Source organism: Pelodiscus sinensis, unplaced genomic scaffold, assembly GCF_049634645.1.
Source record: "Pelodiscus sinensis isolate JC-2024 unplaced genomic scaffold, ASM4963464v1 ctg39, whole genome shotgun sequence".
In the NCBI taxonomy this organism is placed as follows: domain Eukaryota; kingdom Metazoa; phylum Chordata; order Testudines; family Trionychidae; genus Pelodiscus; species Pelodiscus sinensis.
Genome location: NW_027466048.1, coordinates 1,665,029 through 1,691,545, shown reverse-complemented (window position 1 = coordinate 1,691,545; position 26,517 = coordinate 1,665,029). Strand labels below are relative to the sequence as shown.

The 26,517-nt window shown below is 54.3% G+C and overlaps 2 protein-coding genes across 3 annotated transcripts; both read left to right on the top strand.

Moving 5' to 3' along the window:
* The first annotated feature begins 778 nt into the window (after window positions 1–778).
* Window positions 779–21,417, top strand: LOC142826429 (maestro heat-like repeat family member 5). Of its 2 annotated transcripts, XM_075918681.1 has the most exons (8): window positions 779–1,002; window positions 1,386–1,508; window positions 1,930–2,032; window positions 3,336–3,410; window positions 4,029–4,179; window positions 8,436–8,588; window positions 10,466–10,562; window positions 21,312–21,417. In XM_075918681.1, exons 1-5 carry the CDS (start codon window positions 892–894, stop codon window positions 4,133–4,135), a joined length of 519 nt encoding a protein of 172 aa, XP_075774796.1. In that variant the 5' UTR covers window positions 779–891; the 3' UTR covers window positions 4,136–4,179; window positions 8,436–8,588; window positions 10,466–10,562; window positions 21,312–21,417. The 2 variants fall into 2 exon arrangements, with proteins under 2 accessions (XP_075774796.1, XP_075774795.1); XM_075918680.1 differs by lacking the exons at window positions 4,029–4,179; window positions 8,436–8,588; window positions 10,466–10,562; window positions 21,312–21,417 and having other exon boundaries at window positions 3,336–3,917.
* LOC102453603 (killer cell lectin-like receptor subfamily B member 1B allele B) lies at window positions 21,266–26,233 on the top strand (the record flags this gene model as incomplete). Its single annotated transcript, XM_075918675.1, has 4 exons — window positions 21,266–21,446; window positions 23,034–23,188; window positions 25,119–25,231; window positions 25,742–26,233. Coding segments are annotated over 4 exons (573 nt in total), but the record flags the coding sequence as incomplete, so codon positions are not given.
* Window positions 26,234–26,517: the final 284 nt, after the last annotated feature.

Genomic DNA, 26,517 nt, shown 5'->3' with positions numbered 1-26,517 from the left:
AGTCGGGCAACAAAGCCCAGACTTGGCAACGGCAGAGGAGTCGGGGGGCGGGGTCAGAGCTCGGTGGGCGGGGCCTGGAGCGGCTCTCGGCAGGCGACAGGGCAGGCTCTGCTCAAGGGCCAGGGGTGCAAAGCACCTGGCGGAGCGGCAGGAGAAAGACTTTCTCCCCTGCTGGGGGCTGGGGGCTGGGCCGTCTCTGGGGACTGGCCGATGGGGAGGGAGGGTCCAGCCCCTGCCCCAGGCTGCGTCCCAGGACAGTGGGGAGCTGCCTTCTGCATTCCCACAGGGGCAGTTGATATGGGCCCAGCTGCCCGGGACCATCGCCATGTTCTGCGCCACGGACGCAAGGACCGTCCTGGAGGCCATGACGGAGGCGGCAGACGCCATCTACCTGCTCGCCGGGGAGGGGCTTGGCTCCATCTCCCAGGACATGGCAGCCAGCCTGCGCCTGCTCATTGACCACGTAAGGCTGGGAACCCCGGAGAAGCACATTCCCCCTCCCTCCTCTCCCTGCCACCCTGCTATGTCCCTGCCCAGCCCCTTCCCCCCTCAGGCCGGCCACGCAGCACCCAAGGGGGCCCCTGCCAAGGGTGGGGCGTCTCCGACGCAGCCCCCTCCCTGGCAGAGCCCTTCTGGGCCAACCTGAGCACCAAGCTCCCAGCCCTGCTGCAGCCTCCCCCCCGAACCTCCTGTCCCCAGATCCTCCCCCGCCTGCTGCTGCTCCCCAAGGGGGCAGGCATGAGCGCCAGGCCCCAGGGCCCCGGGAGGGGAGCCCAGAGCAGCCTCTGTGGCCAGGGACACGGCCCGGCTCTCACCGGCTTCCCCGCCCCCGCGTGTCCTTGCCAGGAGAGGGGCAGTGTCCGCTCAGCCGCCATTTCCCTGCTGGGCACCATGCTGAGCGGGGTGAAGGACCCAGACAAACTGGCCGTGCAGCAGGAACTCACCAGCTGCCTGCTCCCGCTGCTGCTCCACCTGGCAGACGAGGAGCAGAGCGTGATCCTGGTAAGTGCCGCGCTCGGTATTTCCAGAGAGCAAAGCGCCAGAGTCCCCTGGGCCCCACCCGTCTCCAGAGCCCCTGCCCAGCCAGGGCCACTGGGGACGTGCAGGGGCCACAGGGGAGGGCCCCTGGGCTCAGACCCCTTGGGGTCCCAGAGCGGCCTGGCGCTGCCGTTGCCGTCTCTGCGCAGAAGGGCTGAGCTGTGGAGATCCCGTCCGGCTCTCGCCAGCCAGTTCTCAGCCCCTCCCCTGAGCAGCCTCCCTTTGGGAACAAGGGGCAGGAACCTCCCCTGGCAGCGAGAGCAGGAGCCCAAGGAGCAGGGAGGAGGGGACGTGCCCCAGACGCTCCCTCTCTCAGCGAGGCCCCTCGCTCTCCCCTTGTGCTGCAGAGCTGCAAAGTGACCCTCTTCCGCTGCGCCGTGTTCCTCGGCTGGGCCAATCGGAAGAGTCTCTTCTGCAGCCTGGCCTGGGACGGCTCCTCGCAGCTCTTGCCGTGCGTCGGGAAGTGCCTGGTAGGTGTGTTCTTTGGGCCCGCAGAGCAGTGAGTGGGGAGCTCAGGGAGACCTTTCTAGCCCCACCCCCCGAGCACCCAGGGGGTTCTCCACCCCGCTCGTCACGCAGGGACATCAGAGGCAGCCCCTCCTAGAAGGGCTCCCGTGGGGTCCTGCCCCTTTTGCTTGTGGGGTGGGCACAGCGGCTGTGCACCCTGCTCCTGCCCTCCACTCCCCTGCTGCCCTGCAGGCCCTGTGGGGTTAGGACACTGGGACTGCTGGGCACCCTCTGCATCCGGCCCTTCCGAGAGGGGCAGCTCCATCGTCTGGGCTCCTACTGGCTCTTGCCCTGCCCTCCCTCTGAGCTTCAGCAGCCCTGGCCTGCCCGCTGTGGGCAGATCACGTTGTCTGCACTGAGCATTTCTCCCTGCTCTGTTCCTAGATGGAGAATAACGAGAGGAACATCCCCAGGCTCCTGTTCCAGGCTTTAAAGTATCTGGAAAGCTCCCAGCCGTCCATCCGACATTCTGCAGCCCTGTTCATCGGTAAGCAGAGCAAACCCACGTGAGCTTTTCCCGGGCTTCCTTCAAAGCTCTTTTTCCACTTCCCACTCCGTTCTCTGGGACCAGGGGGAATTTTCACTAGTTTCATTGAACAATCAGTTCAATAGGTTACGATGTTATCACAAACATGCGCTGCCCATCCCGACAGTCTCATCCAATCGCATTAATGGCTCTAGTCTCTCCAGCCTAACCAGCATCTCTTCCTCCTTGTCAGTTCTGGGCTTTCATTGTCTGTCATCCCGCTGAGACACATGGGCACAGACAGACATAGCCCGGATCCGATATGTTTTGTTCTCTGCTTGTGTGGTGGTGAGCCTGGGCCAGGCAGAACTCAGCTTTCCCAAAGGTCCCCCCCGCTATACGTCTTTCAGTGGGCTTACAGCCAAATTAAGTGTCTCCCAAGCACAACTTAGCTTTTTGGGTCACTTGGCTTAAGAGCTGCATCACAATGCCAGTGGGAGGGGGGAAGAGGAGAGCTCCCTGCAGAAGTCGTAAGGACACTGCACATTTAGCATTCTGGGGACACGTCTGTTTGAATTAATAAAAAATGAACATGAACCGAAAGGGGTTTCAGGACAAGCATCAGCCAGCAACTCAGGAGCCTCCTGCAACTGCAAATGTGAAACATGGATATAACATGGAAGTTAGTTGAATAAAATATCAGCCCTATTGTGTTTTTGTGTATGATTTAGTCCTTCCCATCCCTAACATGCTGCTTCAAGGTCTGCAGCTTAACACTGGTGATCATGTGCTATTTCCTAAATTAACAGAAGTCAGGTTATCTACCAGAATGACACACAGGGTGCTCTCTTAGCTGGTGTAAAATGCTACTCCCAGCTATAAATTACGATGTGTCACTGAGGAGATTTGCACTAGTGTTTGAAGAAATTTGAAAAGTAATACCAGTGGGAAACTTGATTTAAATCAACGCACCCTGCCTGACAAGCACCAGAATCCGACAGTGGGGATCTGCGTGTGCCAGAATTCACATTTACTGCAAGCTGGAGGGAGCCACTTTGCCATTTGGTCCCTTCCAACTTCTCCTGCCCACAACTTTTTGGCCACATCTCCAGGAAACCAGCAAGATGTAATTTCAGTCTCCTTTGCAATCGGCCTTTCAGTGACTTCTGGGGTCGGATGCTTTCTCCCATGTGCTTCGTGCCACATCGAAGGGCCGGGTATTGAATTTCCCAAGGGCTGTCTTGTGGGAATGGCTGAATCTTTAGCAATTTTCAGGGATGATGTTGAAAAGTCCTGAGCTCCGGGGTATTCCTTGTCTGTTTAGGAGAGACCATCCACCATTTCGTCTACCTGTTGGCGGAGACAGTGAGTGCAGATGGCATCTTCCGCCTGTGTGAAGGTAAGGAAACAGCTCTGGGCGTTCGGGCATCTGTGGGCAGTATGAGGCCTGAACACAGCTGCCCCAGTGTCTGTCTCTGTCTGGGGACAGTGCTTAAGGGGGAAGAATGGTCTTGCTGGTCAATGTAAGAATGGGAGTCAGGAGATTTGAGCCACCAGGAGCAACTCTGTGCCTCACCTTCCCCACCTGTAAAATGGGGATAAGAACACAAAGGCTCTCAAGGGAGGCCGCCCAGAACTGAAGATGACTAGTCAGTAGGAGGAGGAGAAGGATTCTTACCCTCTGTCACAAAAAGTTCCACCACCTGCTCCCCTCCACTAGAGAGGTTGTAGGCCAGGGACCTTCACCCAGAGTTGGGTTCTTGGCTCCTAGGCCATCCCGTGCGGGCCCCCAGGAAACACCTTTCCCTGCCACCTCTGGAGCACTGAAGGTGGCACAATTGCACAAAGGATTCGGTAGAAGTTAGGAGCCAACGCCCCTTTGCGGCTCTGCACCTAAATGCCAGAGTTACGGTTGCTGTCGTGTTCCCGTGGCAAAGGCCATTCGGAAGCAAAGATTTCCCAGCCACCTGTGACAGCAGCTCTGTGAGTTTTCCAAGCCATTTCCTCTTTCTTTCAGCTTTCCAGGAAGTGCCTTTAAGATCAGACAGGACCACAGCGATCGTCCTGAATGAACATTTTAAATGGCTGCAGAAGCTTGCGAACCTCGTGTGGGGTGCGTTTTGATTAGGGAGCGGCACCGACACAGAAGGACTCTTCATCCTGCCACGGTACGTACAACACACGGGAGCAGCTCTTTGGAGCCGGGGCTGGGCCGTGGGGTGGGTATTCACAAGGGACATCAGCTTCCGTAGCAGAGTCCAGCCCAGAGACACCTGGGAAGACGTTCCGAGACTCTCGCAAAGCCAGGGCCCTGGGCAGCCAATGGGGGTACGTCTACACTACAGCGCTAATTCGAACTAACGCATCCAGACTAAAAAACTAGTTCAAATTCGCGTTTTGCTAATTCGAACTAGCATGTCCACATTAAGTGGACCCTGAACCGCGGTTAAGGCTGGCTGGAAGCAGTGCCGGCAGGGCATCATATGAGGACGTAGAGCATGGAGCTGCTGTCACAGGCTAGCCAAGGGCTGTGCTTAAAGCGACCCGACCCCCACCCCAGACAGACAGTTCTCAGGGGTGCCCCGCTTGCGAAGCAGTCCTGGCTTGGAGTGCCCTGAGTGCCCACACTGGGCACATTACAGCACTCGGCCATCAGACCGGCTGCACTTGCCGCAGGCTGCCATCTGGGGAGAGGGGGCAATTGGGGGGCTGCAGGAGAGCTTCCACCCCCAGAAGCCTGCAGAGCCAGCCCAGTCCTCACCATCGGGGGCTCGTACCCCATTCCTCCCTCACCTCCTTCCACTTACCCTTCCCTAGCCCCCTTTCCTGATGTACAAAATAAAGAAAACGTGTGGTCAAAAATAGAATCTCTCTTTATTGAACAAAACTGGGGGAGACTGGGAAAAGGAGGTGGGAGAGGGAAAGAGAGAGGGTGGGAGAGGGGAGGGCAACTAAAATGATGAGGGGTTTGGAACAGGTCCCATATGAAGAGAGGCTAAAGAGACTGGGACTTCTCAGCTTAGAAAAGAGGAGACTGAGGGGGGATATGATAGAGGTCTATAAAAGCATGAGTGGTGTAGAGAGGGTGCATAAAGAAAAGTTCTGCATTAGTTCCCATAATAGAAGGACTAGAGGACACCAAAGGAAAGGAATGGGTAGCAGGCTTCAAACTAGTAACAGAAAGCTGTTCTTCACAAAGCAAAGAGTCAACCTGTGGAACTCCCTGCTGCAGGAGGCTGTGAAGGCTAGAACTAGAACAGAGTTTAAAGAGAAGTGAGATATAGTGATGGAGGTTGGGTCCATGGAGTGGTGGTATTAGCCAGGGGGTAGGAATGGTGTCCCTGCCCAAAGTTTGTGGAAGGCTGGAGAGGGATGGCATGAGACAAATGGCTTGGTCATTGTCTTCGGTCCATCCCCTCTGGGGTACCTAGTGTTGGCCACTGTCGGCAGACAGGCTACTGGGCTAGATGGACCTTTGGTCTGACCTAGTACGGCCATTGTGAGCTCAGGGCTCAGGGTCGGGAGTCTCAGTGGACCACCTTGATTTTCATGCAAACCTGCTCCTGGGTGGCCAGGCTGGCAGCTCTCCTGACCTAGACGGCCACTTTCCTGTGCCTAGTGCGGAGATCGTGGACAAGGTCCACGATGTCTGCACTAGCCCAGGCGGGTGCCCACCTCTTGCGGTCCAGGGCAAGTTCCCGGGAGCCGCCAGCCTGGTCCCGGGAAGAGGGGGAAGGCTGGGGGCATCGGGTGGGTGGCTCGATCCGTGCCACGTGCTGGGTCTGCTGGCTGGGTGCTGGCAGGCTTGCACCTGGCACGGGCACCGTAGCCAGCCCGTGCCCCTTTAAGGGGTCCGGGGCCGGGATGGGGGCAATAGAGTTTCCCTGGTGTTGTCCAGAGTGGCCACCAAGGAAACCTGGGGAGGGCTAGCCTCCCACTAGTTTGAATTAAGGGTCTACACAGCCCTTAATTCGAACTAGTAAATTCGAACTAGGCTTAATCCTCGTGGAATGAGGATTACCTAGTTCGAACTAAGCGCTCCGTTAGTTCGAATTAAATTCGAACTAACGGAGCGCTAGTGTAGCGCCTATGAAAGTTAGTTCGAACTAACGTTAGTTCGAACTAACTTTGTAGTGTAGACATACCCATAGATAGTTGGGTTTGTGATGACCGGGAGACCCGTATGGTCACTTGCCTGCCTGGTGCGAAGGTTGCAGATCTCTCGAGGCATCTACACAGACTTATGTGTAGTGCTGGGGAGGAGCCGGTGGTTGTGGTACATGTAGGTACCAATGACATAGGAAAGGGTAGGAGAGATGTCCTGGATGCCAAATTTAGGCTGCTAGGAAAGAGACTGAAATCCAGGACCTCTATGGTGGGATTCTCGGAAATGCTTCCAGTTCCACGCGCAGGGCCAGGTAGGCAGGCAGAGCTTCAGAGTCTCAATGCGTGGATGAGACGATGGTGTAGGGAAGAGGGGTTTGGATTTATTAGGAACTGGGGACACTTTTGGGAGAGGGGGAGCCTATACAGGAAGGATGGGCTCCACCTAAACCAGGGTGGAACCAGACTGCTGGCACTAAACCTTAAAAAGGCCGTAGAGCAGTTTTTAAACTAAGAGATGGGGGAAAGCCGATTGGTGCGGAGATGCACGTAAATCGGATGGAGACTTCTCTTAGAGGAGAATCCATCGATAGAGATTCTTTAAGCTATAGTCAGAAAGAGAGGAGGGGAGACGACAAACCATAGGCCAGAGCAGACAAACAACCGCATACAGAGGAATCCAATGCATCAGGGAAGGGCAGACAAATAAGCAGTGGCAAATTTTTAAAGTGCTTCTACACAAATGCTAGGAGTCTGACTAATAAGATGGGTGAACTAGAGTACCTCGTATTAAAGGAGGAGATTGACATAATAGGCATCACTGAAACCTGGTGGAATGAGGAAAATCTGTGGGACACAATCATACCGAGATATAAAATATATCGAAAGGATAGAGCAGGCCGGGTGGGTGGTGGAGTGGCACTGTATGTGAAAGATAATGTAGAATCAAATGAAATAAAAATATTAAATGAATCAACATGTTCCATAGAATCGCTATGGATAGTAATTCCATGCTCCAATAATAAGAAATTAGCAGTTGGGATATATTACCGACCACCTGACCAGGACAGCGATATTGACATTGAAATGCTGAGGGAGATTAGCGAGGCTACCAAAATAGAGAACTCTATAATAATGGGGGATTTTAATTATCCCCATGTTGACTGGATACATGTTACCTTAGGAAGAGAAGCAGAGAGAAAATTTCTCAATGGCTTAAATGACTGCTTCTTGGAGCAGCTGGTGCAGGAACCCACCAGGGGAGAGGCAATACTCGATTTAGATCTGAGTAGAGTGCAGGATCAGGTCCAGGAGATAACTGTTACAGGACCGACTGGGAATAATGACCATAATATAATAACATTTAACATGCCTGTGGTGGGAAGAACACCCCAGCAGTCCAACACCCTGGCACTTAATTTCAAAAAGGGGAATTACACAAAAATGAGGAGGTTAGTTAAACAGAAATTAAAAGGCACAATGACTAGAGCCAAATCCCTGCAAGCTGCATGGAAACTTTTTAAAGACACTATAATAGAGGCCCAACTTAAATGTATACCCCAAATTAAAAAACATAGCAAGAGACCGGTAAGTCTAACTTCAGTACCGGGCAAATTAGTCGAAACAATAGTAAAGAATAAATTTGTGAGGCATGTAGAAGAACATAATTTGTTGGACAAAAGTCAACATGGGTTCTGTAAAGGGAAATCATGTATTACTAATCTATTAGGGTAGATCGACGGAGGCATGTAGATTAGTTTATTCGAAAAAGGGAAATGAAGCCTCGATTAAAATAATCGCGGCTTCATTTAAATTTAAATGGCTGCCGCGCTGAGCCGACAAACAGCTGATCAGCAGCTTGTCGGCAGATCGGGGCAGTCTGGACGCGCCGTGGTCGACAAGGAAGCCTTTGTCGATCAGCGCAGGTAAACCTGGTTTCACAAGGCATACCTGCGCCGATCGACAAAGGCTTCCTTGTCGACCGCGGCACATCCAGACTGCCCCGATCTGCCGACAAACAGCTGATCAGCAGAGCGGGGCAGCCATTTAAATTTAAATGAAGCCGCGATTATTTTAATCGCGGCTTCATTTTCCTATGCCGATCTGTCTAATCTACATGCTTCCGTCGACGGCCATCCCTAGAGAGGGATGGCAAGAGACAAATTGCTTGATCATTGCCTTCGGTCCAGCCTCTTTGGGGCACCTGGTGCTGGTCACTATCGGCAGACAGGCCACTGGGCTAGATGGACCTTTGGTCTGACCTAGTACAGCCATTCTTATGTTCTTACGGCAAACAACCTTTTCACACTCTTTCCCCCAGGTTATCTGGGTAGACACCATCACAAGGCAAACATGGATCCCGTTCAGCAGTAAAGAGCGATGGTCATCACTGCAAACAATTCACAACTTATGTCCAGGGCCTAGCCAGGAGCCGCTAGAGCAAGAAGAACGTGTGGAGGCCATGAACACAGAGGTGAGTGAAACACCTGAGTGGAGATGCTAGCAGCAATCGATTCTTCTGACAGAGAGAAATGCCAGTTCTGGACCCAGGCGACAAGCAGAGACTGGCAGGACTGCAGCTATGGGACAACGACCAGTGGCTGCAAAACTTGTGCATGCATAAGGCGACTTTCATGGAGGTTTCCTTCCCTGAGGTGCAGCAGTGCCAGAATGAGACTGGCTTTGATAGTTGAGAAGCGAGTGGTAATAGCCATGTGGAAGTTAGCAAGGCCAGGCAGCTACCGGTCAGCTGGAAATTAATTCAGAGCGGGGGAATAAGACGGTGGGAGGCTGCTGTGATCCAAGCAGCCAGTGATCCAAGTAGCAACGAAGGACAGTAATTCTGGGAAACATGCAGGCCATAGTGGATGGCTTTGCTGCAATGCAGTTCCCTAATGGTGGTGGGGTGGCAGATGAAACAAACATTCCTATCTTGATTCCTGGCCACTATCCCAAAGAGCTCATAACTGGGAAGTGGTAGTTCTTGCTGGTGCCATGGGCTTTGGTGGATCACAAAGGCCGTTTCACTGGCATCAATATGGGATGGTCAGGAAAGGAGCATGACATGCGCATCTATAGGAACTTTGGTTTAGTCAGAAAGGTACAAGGTGGAATTTTCTTCCCACCTGGAAATCTTGCATCGGAGGCATTGAAATGCCAATTGTGATTCTTAGAAGCCCAGCCTCCCCTTCTTGCTGTGGCCCCTGAAGCAGTACGCAGGCAGCCTGGATATCAGTAGGAAGCAGCTCAGCTATAGGCCGAGCAAATGCAGAATGGTGGTAGAAAGAGCTTTTGGACGTTTAAAGGGAAGGTTTTGCCATCTATTGACTGGGTTAGACCTCAGTATAAGCAGCATTCCCATTGTTGTAGCAGCCTCCCGTGAGCGCCCTAAAATTTTATGTCAGGGTAGGAGCATATTAAATGTGCTGACCTGTATATTTTACACAGCCCTGTCCCCGATCTGCCATGCACCACAAGCAATAACCATACTGTTGCTGAGAAATCCGGCCCCTCCCATGCCTGTACAGGCATGTCAGCCGCTCTGTTTGCTGCCTCAAGATCTGCTCCTGGGTCTTGGTTTCACGTTCCATGCACGTTATCCTCTCCTCATGCTCCGCGCATCTTCTGCAGCATCGTTCTCCTCTGCCCATTTAACCGCACCCTGCCCATACGGGTGGGTTGCATTTGCTCATGGAATGTCATTCCGTTATGTTTTCGCCTTCAGATCTGTTCTAGCTGAACAGTTGGATGAGCCAGGGGAGTGGGCCTCAAGCTCACTGTTGCATCCTCTCCAAGAAAACAAGGGAAGGGCAGACGCTAGAGAAGACACATTGCAGAATGCAGAAGCTAATCTCTGAGCATAAAAGAACATTTGTCCGACACAACAGGCGTGTGTTAGTTACAAGGCAAAAGGCGTCCTTTAAGCAGGCTCCATGCAGCAGATACAGCACAGAGGTCTTAAGGGAGCTGCTGGACTTGATTTGGTGGTAGGCATGGTAGGGAACAGTTTGGGGCTCGCTCTACTAACTCTGCTTTGAAAACACGGTGGTTGAAGCTCCCATAGCTAGGCAAGGGCCTATGTGTGCAAAGGGGCCCAGAGTGGCATGGAGACAGGGAGGGAGTCTCGTGGCCACCACATGTTCAGGCGCAGGAAAGAGTCTGTTCCCCAGAGCTGAGCCCTGTGAAAGCCCCAAAGCTCGGCTCTCTCACCAACAGGTGGAAGATATCACCTCCCCCACCGAGTCTGTCTAGGGAGACCGAGAATTGTCTTGCAGCTTGGGTGGGAAAACGCCCCCTACAAACATAGTCACCGCTCCAAAATAAACCCACTAACTCATTTCTGTTGTACAGGAAAAAACTCCAGGCCCATGTGGCGACTCTGAGGGAAAGGAGAGCGAAGCTGCTGGGGTTAAAGGAGACCAGTGAGCAGAGAAGCCAGCAGTACCTGGTAGGTGTCTGTTGTTTTTCCCTGGCTGGGAGACGTAGTTGAGACTTAGGATTGTTTATTGTTAGATTTCTCTGTGGCCTTGGTGAAGGTGGGTTTATGTGAGTTTCTCCGTTCTCACGGGATAGTGTGTGCGTGTTGCAAATATTCTCTCCCTTGAAAAAATGGAAGCTGCATTTGAATGAATGAATGAATTTCTATTCACTGTGACGTTCATAAACAACTTCTCCCAAAACACAAGGGTTGTTTCCCAGGAGACTAGGACACAGGCCCTTATGGGATATTGGGAGCAAAGTGTAAAAAAGTCCCCCCCTTGTGATGAAAACATACAGTCAAGTATCCGGCTGTGAAGGATTCAAGGTTTTGAACCCCAGTCAGGGGAGCTGACACCCTTGACAACCCCCTAAGCAAGGTGTTCATGTGTGTGTGTGTGGGGGGGGGGGGGGGGGGGGGGAGGCAGCGCCATGTTCCTGGAAGGGGACAGTCCCATATTTAAAAGCTGTTCCCAGTGTTCTGACTTTGTCCCGTATTCCCCCGGAGCGGCCAGCACTCAGCAGGGTTTTGGGGGTTGGAAACCTGCAGCTTGCGGGACACCAGCAGCACACGAGCCAATTTTCTGTGGCCCCTTCCCACCGCAGAGCAGGGAGCTTGTGCTGCAGCTTCCGGCTGGGAAGGGGAAGGGGTGGGAAAGGTGCATGCGAGTCCCTGGGGCTGCCCCTGCCCAGCCTGGGGATGCAATTCCTGGGAGCCAAGGGAAAGCCCCAGCGTGTGCCTCCTCTGTGCATGACTCCCCCCTCTCCCCAGAGGAGGGAAAGCCCTGGTACACGCCTCCTCTGGAGACCCCCCCCTCCCACCACACCATGCCACTCCAGTTCTCAGCACACCACAGACCTGGGGGAGAGGAGCAGCCACTGCACTTCCAGAACCCCCAGAAGTGGCGCGTGGCTGGACTCCCATCCACCTCACGGGAAGCCGCCACTATCTCCATTGTCACTGGAGGTGGGCAGTGGGACTCCTTGGGGTGGGGGAAATCAGAGGGGGGCCTCCCAAACAGCTCATGAACGACTGTTCGCACCCTCGCAATTTGACCAGTTGGTCACGATTGACGGGTTGGTGACCATCACCATAGCGACTGGGGGTCAGGCTGGGCTGGGAGTTTGCACAGGAAGCTGGAGGCTGCAGCCCTGTGGGTGTTCAGGTTGGGGTTGGGGTGTCAGAGCATCCAGCATCAGGGGCTCTCTCCTGCTAAAGGGCTCTGCTCAGCCAGGACAGGGCTCCCAGCCAGCCACAGGCAACTCCCCTTCCACTGCCCTGATGCCAGGGTGAGGGGCACAGCCTGTCTGAAAGGGAAGTGTCGGGCCCTGTCACTTGTGGTGTGGGTCCCTCGCCCACAATCCCCATGAGGCAGGGGAGGAGCCCAGGGTGCACAGTCCTGAAATGCAGAGTTTGTGTCCTCGTCTCCCTGTGGCACCCACGGGTGTTTGTTAGCTGGGCCTTAGCCCCGCCCCTTCACCATGAGGCCACGCCCCCTGCTCCTTCTCATCCCCCCTGGGGCCCAGTCCCTCCAACTGCCCTGACTGGTCTGCCCTGGGCTGGGGACACAGGCTAGGGACTGCTCTTGGGTGCTCCAGCCTCTGCCCAGAGCGGGTGGATGGTCCTGGACAGCCCTTGTCCAGCCTGGCTCTGACGTCCATCCCGGGGGATGTGGGGGGTTCTTTGTGCTTTTCATTTTCACTTTTTCTTCCTGGTTTTAAATGCCTTTTGGGGCGGGGCAGGATCCCTCTTTGTTTTACTTTGGGGGAGACAGTCCAGTTTCCCAGAGTACGATTTCCCCCGTGGGTTTGTTTTTTTCTTCCCTTCCCATCCCACTTCTTTTTTTCCCCATTTCTGTTTCCTGGCCAATCAGTTTCAAAAAGAAAAGAATTTGCAAGGAGAACAGGGGGAGAAATTGTGATTTAAAAGAAAACAAGCCAGATGCTGTGTCTCCGAGGCAGCACTCAAGGCAGCAGGCGTGGGACAGAGCATCTCTAGGCCCAGAGACCGGGGCATGGGTCTGTTCCCAGGCACTTACCCACACGGCTCAGCACGATCACAGCCAAGGCCAGAGAGACGCACCCGGTGCCCAGCGCCACTAGGCAGTGTCGGTACCTGAGGGGAGCAGGCGGGGGAGCTGGAACAGAGGGGTTCAGAGCACAGGGTCAGCAGCTGCCACAGCAGGATCAGAGCTATGTCACCACTAGTACTGGAGGCAGATCCACAGCTGGTGCCAACCCAGCCCACAGAGCTCACAAGCAGCAGGTCAGTGGCACAGAGACTGGTTTTCTGCACTTAAAGGCTCCTCGCCCAATCGCAGGCCGTGTCAGTCAGCTGCAGCCCGACTGCCAACCCTGGGACCAGATCCAGCTGCTGGGAGTTACCTGAAGTGCTGCACTGATGTGAGAGAATTTATCCTGATTCACACCCCTTGGGAAGCCATCCCTGTCAGAGTGCAGGGCACGAGCAAAGTCCGTTCTCATAACAGTGGTGGCCGCACACACCAGCTGGGATCAGGGCCCTGTGATGCCGGGTGCTGCACAGACGCAGCGAGAGACAGTCCCTGCCCCAGCTGGGACACAGAGCCCAAGGTTGGCAGGGGAGGACCTTGCAGCCAGTACCTTGGTTCTCAGCTGCAGACGAGCTACCCCGCTGGGGGCAGGGGTCCAACCCCATGCCCCTGTCCTTGTGCTGCATCGTCCCCAAGCAGAGCGACAGTCGAGCTGTCTAGGACAGAGGGGGTGGGACAGGGCGGTGATCCTGCTACAGCGGAAGCATCTGCCCTCATACTGCAAAGCACTTGGCTGTCGCACAGAGACAATCAGATAACCAGGTAGATGGGTGTACATGGGGATGGAGGGATAATTAGATCCTGTCACACACTGGAGCTGGCTAAAAGGAAGTGGGATTCCAACCTCCCTTCCTCCCTTTCACTTGGCTGGGACGGGGGGGGGGGATGCAGGAGGGGATGCAGGGTGCTGGCTCCTGGAGGCAGTTCAGGGCTAGGGCAGGTGCTTGGGGTTCAGGAGGGGGTTCAGGATACAGGAGGGCAAACTGCTGGTTCAGAGAGGGGATTCAGGGCAGGGGTTCAGGGCGCTGACAAAGTTTTGATCAGAGTAACGAACATTTCAATGTTTGCCCAATTTGGGGCAAAACCAAATGTTGAAATATTGGAATTACCAGTTGATTTGTTTTCTATCAAAGACACACAGCAGTGAGAGAGAGAGGGAGGTGCACCAAGGGAGACCTAGTGAGAGACTCTGTGAAAGAGAGTTTTGTCCTTGAGGCTACGTCTTCACTGCATTCTTATTTTGGAATAAGCTATTCCGGAGGAGATATTCCAAAATATCTTATTTCAAAATAGCGTGTCTACACTACAGGGAAGCCTCACAATTAGTCCAAGGCAGGCTTCTCTAATGTGGATGCACTGTCTCGATTTAGACCCCCCCAGGAGGCACTGGGGAATAATTACTTTGAATGGCCCTGGGGAGGAGTTATTTTGAATTAGCAGCAGTGGAGCATCCACACTACCGCTATTCCGAAATAGCTATTTTGGAATCAACGTTATTCTTTATGGAATGAAGTTTACAGACATCAGAATAAGCTGTCTGTTATGTCAAATGTATTTTGATAACGGAATTGCTATGTAGATGCTATATAGGAAGCCTAATCCGAACTACCTAGTCCGTGCCGCATGTAGCCGCGGGCACGGAGTCCGAACTAGCCGGCATTTAAAAATAGCGGCGCCTGGCAAGATGCAAATGAAGCCCGGGAAATTCAAATCCCGGGCTTCATTTGCAACTTCGGTTGCCTACATTAACCACCCTAGTTCGAACTAGGGTGGTAGTGTAGACATACCCTCTGTACCTGGGAGCAAGTCACAGAATTACACTGAGCCTTGGTTTCCCAAATGTAAAATGGAGTTCATGCCTCCTTTCTCTGTACTGTTTGTAACTTTTTTGGGGTAGGGCTTGTCTCTCTATGGCTGTGTCTACATTGGCACCCTTTTCCAGAAAAGGGATGCTAATGAGACCAGTCGGAATTGCAAATGCCCCGGGGATTTAAATTCCCCCCCACCCCCGGCATTTGCATGAACATCGCTGCCGCTTTTTTCCAGCTTGGGGCTTTGCCGGAGAAAAGCGCCATCTAGACAGGTATTTTCGGAAAATAAACCCTTTTCCGGAAGATCCCTTATTCCTACTTAAAATCAGGAATAAGGGATCTTCCGGAAAAGGATTTATTTTCCGAAAGATACCTGTCTAGACTGCACTATGCAAATTCCATATCTGATTTTGATTGAATTTCAAAATAGGCTGTTTCGAAATTTGGTGCATCGACACAGCACCAGATTTCAAAATAACACGCTATTTTGAGACATCTCTTAACCCTCATGGAATGAGTGTGACTGGGATGCCGAAATAGCACACCTGTTGTCTGAAAAATATTTTGAAATAATGGGCAGCTTGTTATGATGTGTGGTAGCTATTTCAGGATACCTCCAGTGTCCCAAAATAGCTGTACAGTGTAGACCTACTCTTATTCCTCGTGAAATGACGGTCACAGGAGTCGGAGTTGTAAGCAGTCCTCTGGCTGCATGTTATTTCAGCATTATCATATATATTGTAGCCCAGTGTCTGAGAGTCTATAACACTGTAGCATTACAAACTCGCCTCTGGGGGGTGTTACAGACTGGTTATAGTAGCTGTAGCATTACAGACTCGCCTCTGGGGAGTGTTACAGACTGGTTATAGTAGCTGTAGCGTTACAGACTCACCTCTGGGGGGTGTTCCAGACTGGTTATAGTAGCTGTAGCATTACAGACTCGCCTCTGGGGAGTGTTACAGACTGGTTATAGTAGCTGTAGCGTTACAAACTCACTTCTGGGGGATGTTCCAGACTGGTTAGAGTAGCTGTAGCGTTACAAACTCGCCTCTGGGGGGTGTTCCAGACTGGTTATAGTAGCTGTAGCGTTACAGACTCACCTCTGGGGGGTGTTCCAGACTGGTTATAGTAGCTGTAGCATTACAGACTCACCTCTGGGGGGTGTTCCAGACTGGTTATAGTAGCTGTAGCGTTACAGACTCACTTCTGGGGGATGTTCCAGACTGGTTATAGTAGCTGTAGCGTTACAGACTCACCTCTGGGGGGTGTTCCAGACTGGTTATAGTAGCTGTAGCATTACAGACTTGCCTCTGGGGGGTGTTCCAGACTGGTTATAGTAGCTGTAGCGTTACAGACTCACTTCTGGGGGATGTTCCAGACTGGTTATAGTAGCTGTAGCGTTACAGACTCACTTCTGGGGGATGTTCCAGACTGGTTATAGTAGCTGTAGCATTACAGACTTGCCTCTGGGGGGTGTTCCAGACTGGTTATAGTAGCTGTAGCATTACAGACTCGCCTCTGGGGGGTGTTCCAGACTGGTTATAGTAGCTGTAGCGTTACAGACTCACCTCTGGGGGGTGTTCCAGACTGGTTATAGTAGCTGTAGCATTACAGACTCGCCTCTGGGGGGTGTTCCAGACTGGTTATAGTAGCTGTAGCGTTACAGACTTGCCTCTGGGGGGTGTTCCAGACTGGTTATAGTAGCTGTAGCGTTACAGACTCACCTCTGGGGGGTGTTCCAGACTGGTTATAGTAGCTGTAGCGTTACAGACTTGCCTCTGGGGGGTGTTCCAGACTGGTTATAGTAGCTGTAGCGTTACAGACTCACCTCTGGGGGGTGTTCCAGACTGGTTATAGTAGCTGTAGCGTTACAGACTTGCCTCTGGGGGGTGTTCCAGACTGGTTATAGTAGCTGTAGCATTACAGACTCGCCTCTGGGGGGTGTTCCAGACTGGTTATAGTAGCTGTAGCGTTACAGACTTGCCTCTGGGGGCTGTTCCAGACTGGTTATAGTAGCTGTAGCATTACAGACTTGCCTCTGGGGGGTGTTCCTGACTGGTTATAGTAGCTGTAGCGTTACAGACTCACCTCTGGGGGGTGTTCCAGACTGGTTATAGTAGCTGTAGCGTTACAGACTCGCCTCTGGGGGGTGTTCCAGACTGGTTATAGTAGCTGTAGCATTACAGACTTGCCTCTGGGGGGTGTTCCAGACTGGTTATAGTAGCTGTAGCATTACAGACTTGCCTCTGGGGGGTGTTCCAGACTGGTTATAGTAGCTGTAGCATTACAGACTTGCCTCTGGGGGGTGTTCCAGACTGGTTATAGTAGCTGTAGCGTTACAGACTCGCCTCTGGGGGGTGTTCCAGACTGGTTATAGTAGCTGTAGCATTACAGACTCGCCTCTGGGGGTGTTCTTGCCTCCCACCATGGTGCTCGGCTGAGTTCTGTGCCGCTCAGCTGGGCTGCGGTGGGGGAGCAAGCAGTGCAAGCGCGGCGGCCCAGATGAGCGGTACAGAAGGCAGCCGAGCGCCACAGCGGGAGGGGAAGGAGGGCGGGGCGGTGATGTACACGGCCCCACCCCCTGGCTGTGTACGTCACTGGGGTAGGGTGTAAAAAAACCCAGACACCCTTGATCGGGGGCGAGAGGGGGGAGGGACTGGCTGGGAGAGGAGCGGGCTGGCTGGGGGGGAAGCAGATATTGGGGGGAGGGGCAGAGGCAGCAGTAGCTGGCCAGGGGAGAATGGAGCTTGGGTGGCTGGTGGGAAGCAAAGCTGGTGGGGGCTGGGGGTGGGAGTCAGGGGCAGTGAGGCTGGCCATGGGAAATCAGGAGGAGGAACTGGCTGGTGGGAGAGGGAATTGGTTTGCGGGGAGCCAGACTCACCCAGGCGCATGCAGATCCCAGGGTGCTGTCCGCCACACTCATGCATCCCCTACAGAGACAGAGGAGAGCGGAGAGAGAGTGAGAGGCAGGAGGGGGAGAAGAGAAAGAGAGAGACAGAGAGAGGCAGAAGGCGGAGGAGAGCTGGGGGTGGGGGAGGCAGTAGGATGAGGAGAGAGAGAGAGACAGAGCGAGAGACCGGAGGCTCAGAAGAGAAGACCGACATGAAGGAGAGACCTGAAAATCCCGTCTTATGCCGGGCTAATTGGCTAGTCATATCTATAGTAGCCCCATGTCTGTGACTCTGTAACGCTGAAATGCTGACTGTTGCCTCTGGGTGGCGAGTTGCCTCCCTGGCTGTTCCCCAGGAGTGCTGCATGGGGAGTGCTGCATGGGGAGCGCTGGGCCCAAACAGCCACTTGCACTTATTCCCCCACGGCGGCCCGGCTGAGCAGCACAGAAGTCAGCCAAGCGCCAAGACAGGAGAGGAAGGGGGGAGGTGGCGTACACGGCCAGGGGGCGGGGCCTGGCTGTGTGCATCACTGCCCCGCCCCCCTTCGTGCCCCCCTTCACCTCCTGCCATGGGGCTCAGCTGACTTCTGCACCGCTCAGCCGGGCCGCTGAGGGGGAGCAAGTGGCGCAAGCGACCGTTTGGGCTCCGCACACCCCATGCAGCTCAGGGAGCGCGGAGCCCAAACGGCCGCTTGCGCCACTTGCTCCCGCATGGGGAGTGCGGAGCCCAAACGGCCATTTGGGCTCCATGGTCCCCCACGTGAGAGGGAGGAGGGGGAGGAGAAGAGAAAGACAGAGACAGAGAGAGAGGCAGGAGGCGGAGGAGAGCTGAGAGTGGGAGGAGGCAGTAGGAGGAGGAGAGAGAGAGAGGGATGAAGAGGAGAGACCCGAAAATCCCATCTTATGACACGCTATTGGCTAGTATTGAAATAAGGGTCTGAAGTGTAGAAATGACGCTGCTGTGTAAACATGCCCCTAGTGCAGAGTTTCTCAAACTGTGGGTCCCAACCCCCTCCCCCAGCCCGGGGGGCTTGCGAGCAACTTAGAGGGTGGTTTCAGCAACTGAAAGGGGGGTTGAGAGCAACTTACAGGGAGATCGTAGTATCACAAGTTTGAGAACCCCTGCCCTAGTGGGTTGTTTTAAGCCTATTGAAATAAATGGGAATTGGGCCCTTAAGGCCTAGGTTCCCAAATATTTTGCTCTGCCCAGCACCCAAGGGAGTTAGGCACCTGGATACTGTTGAGGAGCTGGGCCGAGGTGCTTTTGAAAACCTCCCTCAGGCATTGCTGCAGTTTTAGGTGCCTAAAATCCTTGAATTATCCCATGATCCTCCCCTGCATCACAGGGAATGTGGGCAAGAGGCAGAGAGGGGAAGTGACAGATGCCAGATAAAGTCCTAAGCAGGCAGGCTGTGCCCCTCACAGGTGGGAGCACTCGAAGGGGAGGGGCACCCATCCCAGCCTGGGAGGAAGTCTGTGAGCAAAGCAATGACTGTAGCAGCAGAGAGACCCAGGCACTCTGACCACCAGCCTGACACCCTCAGGGCTGCAGCCCAGCCCCTCAGCTTCCTGTGCGATCTCACACCCCGCCCATGTCTCCTGGCCTTTCCTCTGAGACCCGACACAGGTGAGGAGAGCTGCATTGTATTGAACCTGCAGCCCCAGAGGGCCAGATCACATGGTCTGTCCCCAGCATGGGATCCAGACTGGTCCTCCCTCTGTGCCTCAGTTTCTCCAGTGGTACAGTGGTGATAACAGCTCTGTGCTGTGTCTCACCTGGGGTGGGGAGGCTAAATCCGGTCAGACTCTGAGGTGCTCTGACACTGTGGAGGAGAGCGGTGAGTAACTGAGGGTACGTCTACACTACAGCGCTAATTCGAACTAACTTAGTTCGAATTAGTTAATTCGAACTAAGCTAATTCGAACTAACGCGTCTAGAACTAAAAACTACTTCGAATTAGCGTTTTGCTAATTCGAACTAGCATGTCCACATTGAGTGGACCCTGAACAGGGCTTAAGGATGGCCGGAAGCAGTGCCGGCAGGGCATCAGAGGATTACTTAGAGCGTGGAGATGCTGTCTCAGGCTAGCTGAGGGCTGTGCTTAAAGGGTCCCGACCCCCACCCCGGACAGACAGTTCTCAGGGGTGCCCCGCTTGAAAACCAGTCCTGGCTTGGAGTTCCCGGACTGCCCACACTGGGCACATCACACCACTCGGCCATCAGCCCGGCTGCACTTGCCGCAGGCTGCCATCTGAGGAGAGGGGGCAATTGGGGGGCTGCAGGAGAGCTTCCAGCCCCAGAAGCCCGCAGAGCCAGCCCAGTCCTTCCCAATCGGGGGCTCGTGCCTCATTCCTCCCTCACCTCCTTCCACTTACCCTTCCCTAGCCCCTTTTCTTGATGTACAAAATAAAGGACAATTGTGTTCAAAAATGGAATCTGTCTTTATTGAACAAACTGGGGGAGACTGGGAAAAGGAGGTGGGAGAGGGGAAGAGAGAGGCTGGGAGAGGGGAGGGCAACTAAAATGATCAGGGATTGGGAATAGGTCCCATATGAAGAGAGGCTAAAGAGACTGGGACTTCTCAGCTTAGAAAAGAGGAGACGGAGGGGGGACAGGATAGAGGTCTCTAAAAGCAGGAGTTGGGTGGAGAGGGTGCATCCAGAAAAGTTCTTCATTAGTTCCCATAAAGAAGGACTAGAGGACACCAAAGGAAAGGAATAGGTAGCAGGCTTCAAACTAGTAACAGAAAGTTGTTCTTCACAAAGCAAAGAGTCAACCTGTGGAACTCCTTGCTGCAGGAGGCTGTGAAGGCTAGAACTAGAACAGAGTTTAAAGGGAAGTGAGATCAAGTCATGGAGGTTGGGTCCATGGAGTAGTCTTAGCCAGGGGGTAGGAGTGGTGTCCCTGCCCAAAGTTTGTGGAAGGCTGGAGAGGGATGGCACGAGACAAATGACTTGGTCACTGTCTCCGGTCCATCCCCTCCAGGGTCCCTAGGGTTGGCCGCTGTCGGCAGACAGGCTACTGGGCTAGATGGACCTTTGGTCTGACCCAGGACGGCCATTGTAAGCTCAGGGCTCAGGGTCGGGGGTCTCAGTGGACCACCTTGATTTTCATGCACTCCTGCTCCTGGGTGGCCAGTCTGGCAGCTCTCCTGCCCTAGACGGCCACCTTCCTGTGCCTAGTGCGGAGATCGTGGATGAGGTCCACGATGTCCGCACTAGCCCAGGCAGGTGCCCACCTCTTGCGGTCCAGGGCAAGCTCCCGGGAGCCGCCAGCCTGGTCCCGGGAAGAGGGGGAGGGCTGAGGGGCATCGGGTGGCTGGCTCGATCCGTGCCAGGTGCAGGGTCTGCTGGCTGGGTGCTGGCAGGCTTGCACCTGGCACGGGCACCGTAGCCAGCCCGTGCCCCTTTAAGGGGTCCGGGGCCGGGAGGGGGGCATAGAGTTTCCCTGGTGTTGGCCAGAGTGGCCACCAGGGAAACCTGGGAAGCCTTAGCCTCCCACTAGTTTGAATTAAGGGTCTACACAGCCCTTAATTCGAACTAGCTAGTTCGAACTAGGCTTAATCCTCGTAAAATGAGGTTTACCTAGTTCGAACTAAGCGCTCCGCTAGTTCGAATTAAATTCGAACTAGCGGAGCGCTAGTGTAGCGCCTATTAAAGTTAGTTCGAACTAACGTCTGTTAGTTCGAACTAACTTTGTAGTGTAGACATACCCTGAGAGAGTTGCAAACACAGGCTGGGTTTGCAGAAAGGCCCAAGGGATTTAGGTATCTCTCAAGCTGATTTTTCAGTCCCAGCCACTTTTTCAGACCCAGTAGCCCAGGGGAGTCAGAAGTGATGAGGCTGAACAGACTTAGTTCTGTCTCCACAGGGCTCTGTCAGTTCTCCTGTCTAACACCCTCCTGTAACACTGACCAGTCACCATTCTCCCCAACGCTGCTTTGCAGTTTCCCACCTGGCGTCAGAGAAGGGACAGACCCCGGCAGCCCCTGGGAGTGGGGACCCCAGCACAGCAGCCTGCAGCGCCTGCCTGGAGCGTGTCCGATCCCAGCTGTGCCCCCCGGCCCAGCCCGGCCCAGCAGGTAACCCCAGCTCATGTGTGTCTGAGCCGCCCACCCCCAGGCACTGCCAGAGGGAACCCAGCTGCGGGGCCAGGCCATGGGGCTCCTGCAGGGCAGGGACACGCCGCCCCCTGCTGGCTGCACTGATCTAGTCCCCATCCCCACTCAGAGCCAGGCTGGGAATGTACCTGCCTCAGCAGGGCCTGGCTGTGGGGCAGTGACACCTAGTGTCCGTTTTCTGGTATTACATGGGAAGATTGAAATAGCTGTAATACAAAGTGATCCAGGGTTTTTTTCGGTGGGAGGTGGGGTCAAAACTCATTATTAGAGACACTGTCTCATGGTTCCACACACACACACACACACACACACACACACACACACACACACACCATTCCCTGGCATCTGGGCCCATGTCCCCCCCATTTCACATCACCCCTTGGTTCCAGCCTTCCCTGCTAGTCTGAGTTTATCCCACAGTTACTCCAAGACCTTCTAGGCCACTCTGGCTGTGAAAAGGGATCTTAATGTGGGTACTTACCTGGTCCCAGATAGACCAGTCCTGCTGGCGTGGAGCTGCTGGAAGGGTCCCTCGCCAATGTTCCCTCTAATGCAGGCATGTCCAAAGTCCGGCCCGCGGGCCAATTGCGGCCCGTGTTCCGGTTTAATACGGCCCCACAGGTAATTTGGCAATATCTATCTTTTATGGCCCCCAACGAATCCATATGTATTGAGATGAATACATTGTAAAATCTCAGTTAATGTCAGTTGGTCTAAATCAGTTATAAATATATTTGGACACAACATGTATACTTGGTGTTATGTTCCTGTTCATATTTTTTGAACTTAAAAGTTGACAGACAACCTTTATTACCAATAATATGTAATGTACTTTACAATGTTCCTGACATATATTTCAGCTTCTTGGATTTTTTTTTAATCTGGCCTTCAGATATGAAAGGCAGAGTGATTTAACACCTGTTTAGATTTGTCATCCATGTGACGAAATGAAAAGTATTCTCTTTGCATAAAATATTTAATTTGCATTTAATTTTAATGGTTCAAAGAATGTCAGGCAAAATGGTCGGCCCTCACGCATGTTCACTTCATCAAATCTGGCCCTCTTTGAAAAAAGTTTGGACACCCCTGCTCTAATGTTTTCCAGCCGTGTGCAGAATGCCCTGTGCACTGAGGCATGTGTGGATGTGCACCACCAATAGACACACATGCTGCTGGTCCAGGAGCTCAGATTCCTGCCATGCCCCCAACCCCTGGACAGGGGCTGCTGCTGTCCCAAGAGGAGAGCTGGTTTTTAAACGGGTTCCCCTTGCAGACCTGCTCCCGCCTGGCACCTCTGCTGCTGCCTCTGATACAGAGGCAGCAGGGTGGGTGGGCAAGGGGCTCCTCGGGAGTGGGGCTGGAGCGCACTGGCGGCTGACTATAGAATAATCGAGTAAGGGATACGAATTCATGCAGTTACTCGACTGTTCAGTTAACCGCTATTGAACATCTCTAATTCAAACCCATTTATCCCCATCCCTGCCCATCACAGGAAGGGGGTAGCTGGGAATGAGCCTCAGAGCACTAATGGTGCCCGTGTCTTTGCAGGGGGCGCCGGGTGCAAACTCTGCCCCTCGGACTGGCGGCTGCGCGGGGACAAGTGCTACTGGGTCTCCACAGAAAATAAAACCGGGAACAAGAGCCGCAGCGACTGCGCCGCGAGGGGCTCCCAGCTGCTGGTGATCCGGGACCGGGAGGAGCTGGTAAAGGGGCTGGTAACCCCCTGCTGGGGCTGCCTCTGCCGGGCTGGGCCTGGGTACAGAGCCTGGTTAGACACACTTGAGGACTGGGAGTTTCACAGCTGCCAGCGGTTCGGTTTGGACGTCCCTGTTCCCATTACTGGTTACTAAGGGGGGTCCAAACTCCTGAGGCAGCTTTGACAGGCCCAGCAGAAATCACTAGTCTCAGCGACAGGGTAGGTGACAGAGGCAGCTCTAAGCCATTGTTAGCCTCCCCTGTGTGCGTGTGCTGAACCCCGCTCAGCTGGGAGTGCGAGTGTGGCTCTGTCTAGACTGCAGGCTTCTTTCAGAAGAAACTTTTCCGGAAGAGATCCTCCGGATAACGTCTTCCGAAAGAGAGCGTCTGCACAGCACAGAGAGCTGTGTGGTCAGTGTAAAGATACTGTCCGCACTGAACGGACGCTCTCTCCCGTGTAAGCTGGGATTGCTATGGATGGAGTGGTCACCAGGACACCTGGGCTTCTTCCTCTTTCCTCTTGTGAAAAAACTCCCTCTTCCCCGCCCACACACGCCTTTATGCAATAGAGCTCTTTCGAAAAAGGGCTTCTTCCTCGTAGAAAGAGGATTTCCAATGTCAGAAAAACCTCTTTGTTTCGATGATTTAAAAAAAAAAAACACAGCTGCAATGTAGATGTAAATGAAGATTTTTTCAGAAAAATGGCCATTAAAAAAAACACCCTCTGCAGTGTAGACACCCTGAGAGAGACAGAGCCATCCCTTCCAGTGCCTCCCGACCTGCACCTCCCCTCATTTGGGGCAGGGGCTGTGCTCAACAGCTGTGGGGGCCAGAGTGTGGGGGGGGGGCAGTCCCAGGGCTGAAGGGGAGGCAGATAGCAGGGGCCCCAGTCTGCTCTGCTCGCCAGGCTCCTAGAAGCATGACTTGGGGAAAGGGCGGAGTCACCCCCTCACACACACACCCCCTGGTCGCTGGTACCAAGAAGCAGTTGGGAACTGGTGGAGCCATGTGGTCTGGGGAGGGGTCGCTTCGCTGCTGGTTACTAAGGGGGCAGGCTTGACTCCTGCTGCTGTTCTGGTGCTACTAAGCCCCCAGGCCATTTCAATTGGGGGAAAGTGGTGGAATGGGGGCAGGAAGGGTGGAGAAATGGGGCCAAGATGCTGGGGAGCTCAGCATCCCCCAGTAACGGCCCTGCTGGGTGCAGCTTGTAAGAGGTCAGCTGGAGCTGGGGCTACCATTTACGTGCCATGTGGCTGCCTAGAGCACCATGAAATCAGGGGCAATTTGGTGCCACAGGTTTCGTGGTGCCCCACATGGCTGTGTAGCTTGCGTATTGGTAGGGGTGGCCCAGGAGAGAGGGAGGGGGAAAGAGAGATGCAGATCAGGGCTACACGTCCTGTAGGCCACATGTGGCCCGCAGCCTGTTTGTTTGTGGCCCGCAGTGTAGTTTGTGTTTACGCAGAGCTCAACGTGTGGCCCACAGGAGGAAGCCAGAACAAAGAAGTAATCGATGTCATGCTGTTCTGCAGCTGCGCATTTTCGGAGTTAAATTCCTGGACTGTCATTGCTCAGTGAAAGTGCTGCCATAGGGGTGGAAATCGGGGAATTGTTGCATTTTGTTCATATCAGCAGAACTGACTGAAATGGGGCCTGCGTGTTGTGTAGTCTTTGTGTTCATGCCTGTCGGTGTGAAAAAAGGGATTTGCATGTCTATGAACCACGCTTAAGTTGTGGCCCTCAGCATGTGCTCGGAGCATCACTGTGGCCCCCAGGGCTTCCAAAGTTGAGTAGCCCTGATGTAGGGGGACGGATGGAGGGAGGGAGGGTCTACATGGGGATTGCCAGGCTCACAGCCCCATAATTCTGGTGCTGGACTTGATGATGACTTGGACACGAGAGAACATTCTGGTCACCAGGTGCCTGTCACACTCCCTGCAGGAGGCCCTCCAGGACCTGACGCAAGGCCCCTCTCAGCTCTGGGTGGGACTGTCCCACCCCTCCCCGGAGAAGGCCTGGACCTGGCTGGATGGATCCCGGCTGGATCAGACCCGGTGAGAGATTCCTTGAGTCACTTTCCCTGTGTGGGCAGAAGGGGACAGGGACGGGGAGGGCAGAGGAGGAGCAGGGATGTTCAGGGTGAGGTGACGCTGAGGTTGTCCATTGACAGTCTGTGGAGGGAGCAGAGCAAAGGGGTGAGGCCGGAGCCTTGGGGATCCCCAGAGAGGGGGGCAGGAGAGGGGCAGACATGGACCAGCCAGAGGCAGGAGGGGACCAGGAGGGGCAGCGTCGGCACAGCCCGGCAAGGAGGAGCCGTGGGGCAGGAGAGAGATGGGCAGGGCCTAGCGCAGCAGGGAGGAGGGAGCTGGAGCTGGGCTTGGGCCAGGGAGAGGCCGTTAGAGCCCCTGGGCTGGCCCTGGCAGTGGTGGGGAGGGGCAGCCCCAGGGCAGAGCTGGACGGGAGAACAGGGCAGCTGCGGATCCTGTTAGCACAGGGAAGAGCCGCTGTCGAGTGAGTGTGATGGGCCCACAGGTGCTGACAGGGGCCTTTCCTGTGTGTCGCAGGCTCCCGGTGTCAGGCCCAGCTGAGGGGAACAGCTGTGGGATGATGAAGGGGAATCAGATTCATTCACAAGGCTGCAGCTCTGCACATCAGTGGATTTGCCAGCGAGACGCCGTCCCCCTCTGAGCAGGGTATGGAGGAAACCTCAGAGCACGGCTCCATTATCCCCGTGTCACACCTGGGGAAACCGAGTCACAGACACTCACCTGCCCAAGATCACACCGAGAATTGGTGACAAAATGGAAAATGGAACCCAGGAGTCCTGGCTCCCAGCCCTCCCTCAGTCTGTAGAAGCGAGTCCAAGCTCCGGTTTTGTTGTTCCAACAGGGCTAGGCTGAGGGGTGTCACGCTGTGCTGAGCCTTGGGGACGGTTATCTCTAGTCCTCTCCCCTAGTACTGGGGAGAGAAGAGTCTGCCCCAGATCCCCAGCTCACGTAAATCAGCCCAGATCCAGAGTGTCCCAGCTGGGCATCTGGCCAGTGACTCCAGGGGAGCTTCGGCTCCATTGGCACCACCTGGGGATCTGGCTTTTCCCCTCTATTTCACCCCTTTTCATTTCCTGGCACCTCTGTCAGGTCCCACTCTCAGCTCTGTTCCCCGGCCCCTCCATTGCTGCCATCAACCCTGTGACCTGGCACCCCTCTGCCCATCCTGCCCTAACCGATCGTTAACTCCTGTTACTAGGCTGCTGGATAGGATGCTAAACACCTGCTGGGTGACTAAGACACTTTCCCTCTCAGTGCCTCAATTTCCCCATCTGTGAAATGGGGATAATCAA

Bases quoted from the DNA above. Each gene is read 5' to 3' on its own strand.
- LOC142826429 (XM_075918680.1), top strand. From the start codon at position 892: ATGCTGAGCGGGGTGAAGGACCCAGACAAACTGGCCGTGCAGCAGGAA. The intron at 1,509-1,929 runs GTAGGTGTGTTC...CTCTGTTCCTAG, and splicing joins CGTGCGTCGGGAAGTGCCTG to ATGGAGAATAACGAGAGGAA. The intron at 2,033-3,335 runs GTAAGCAGAGCA...TTGTCTGTTTAG, and splicing joins TTCTGCAGCCCTGTTCATCG to GAGAGACCATCCACCATTTC.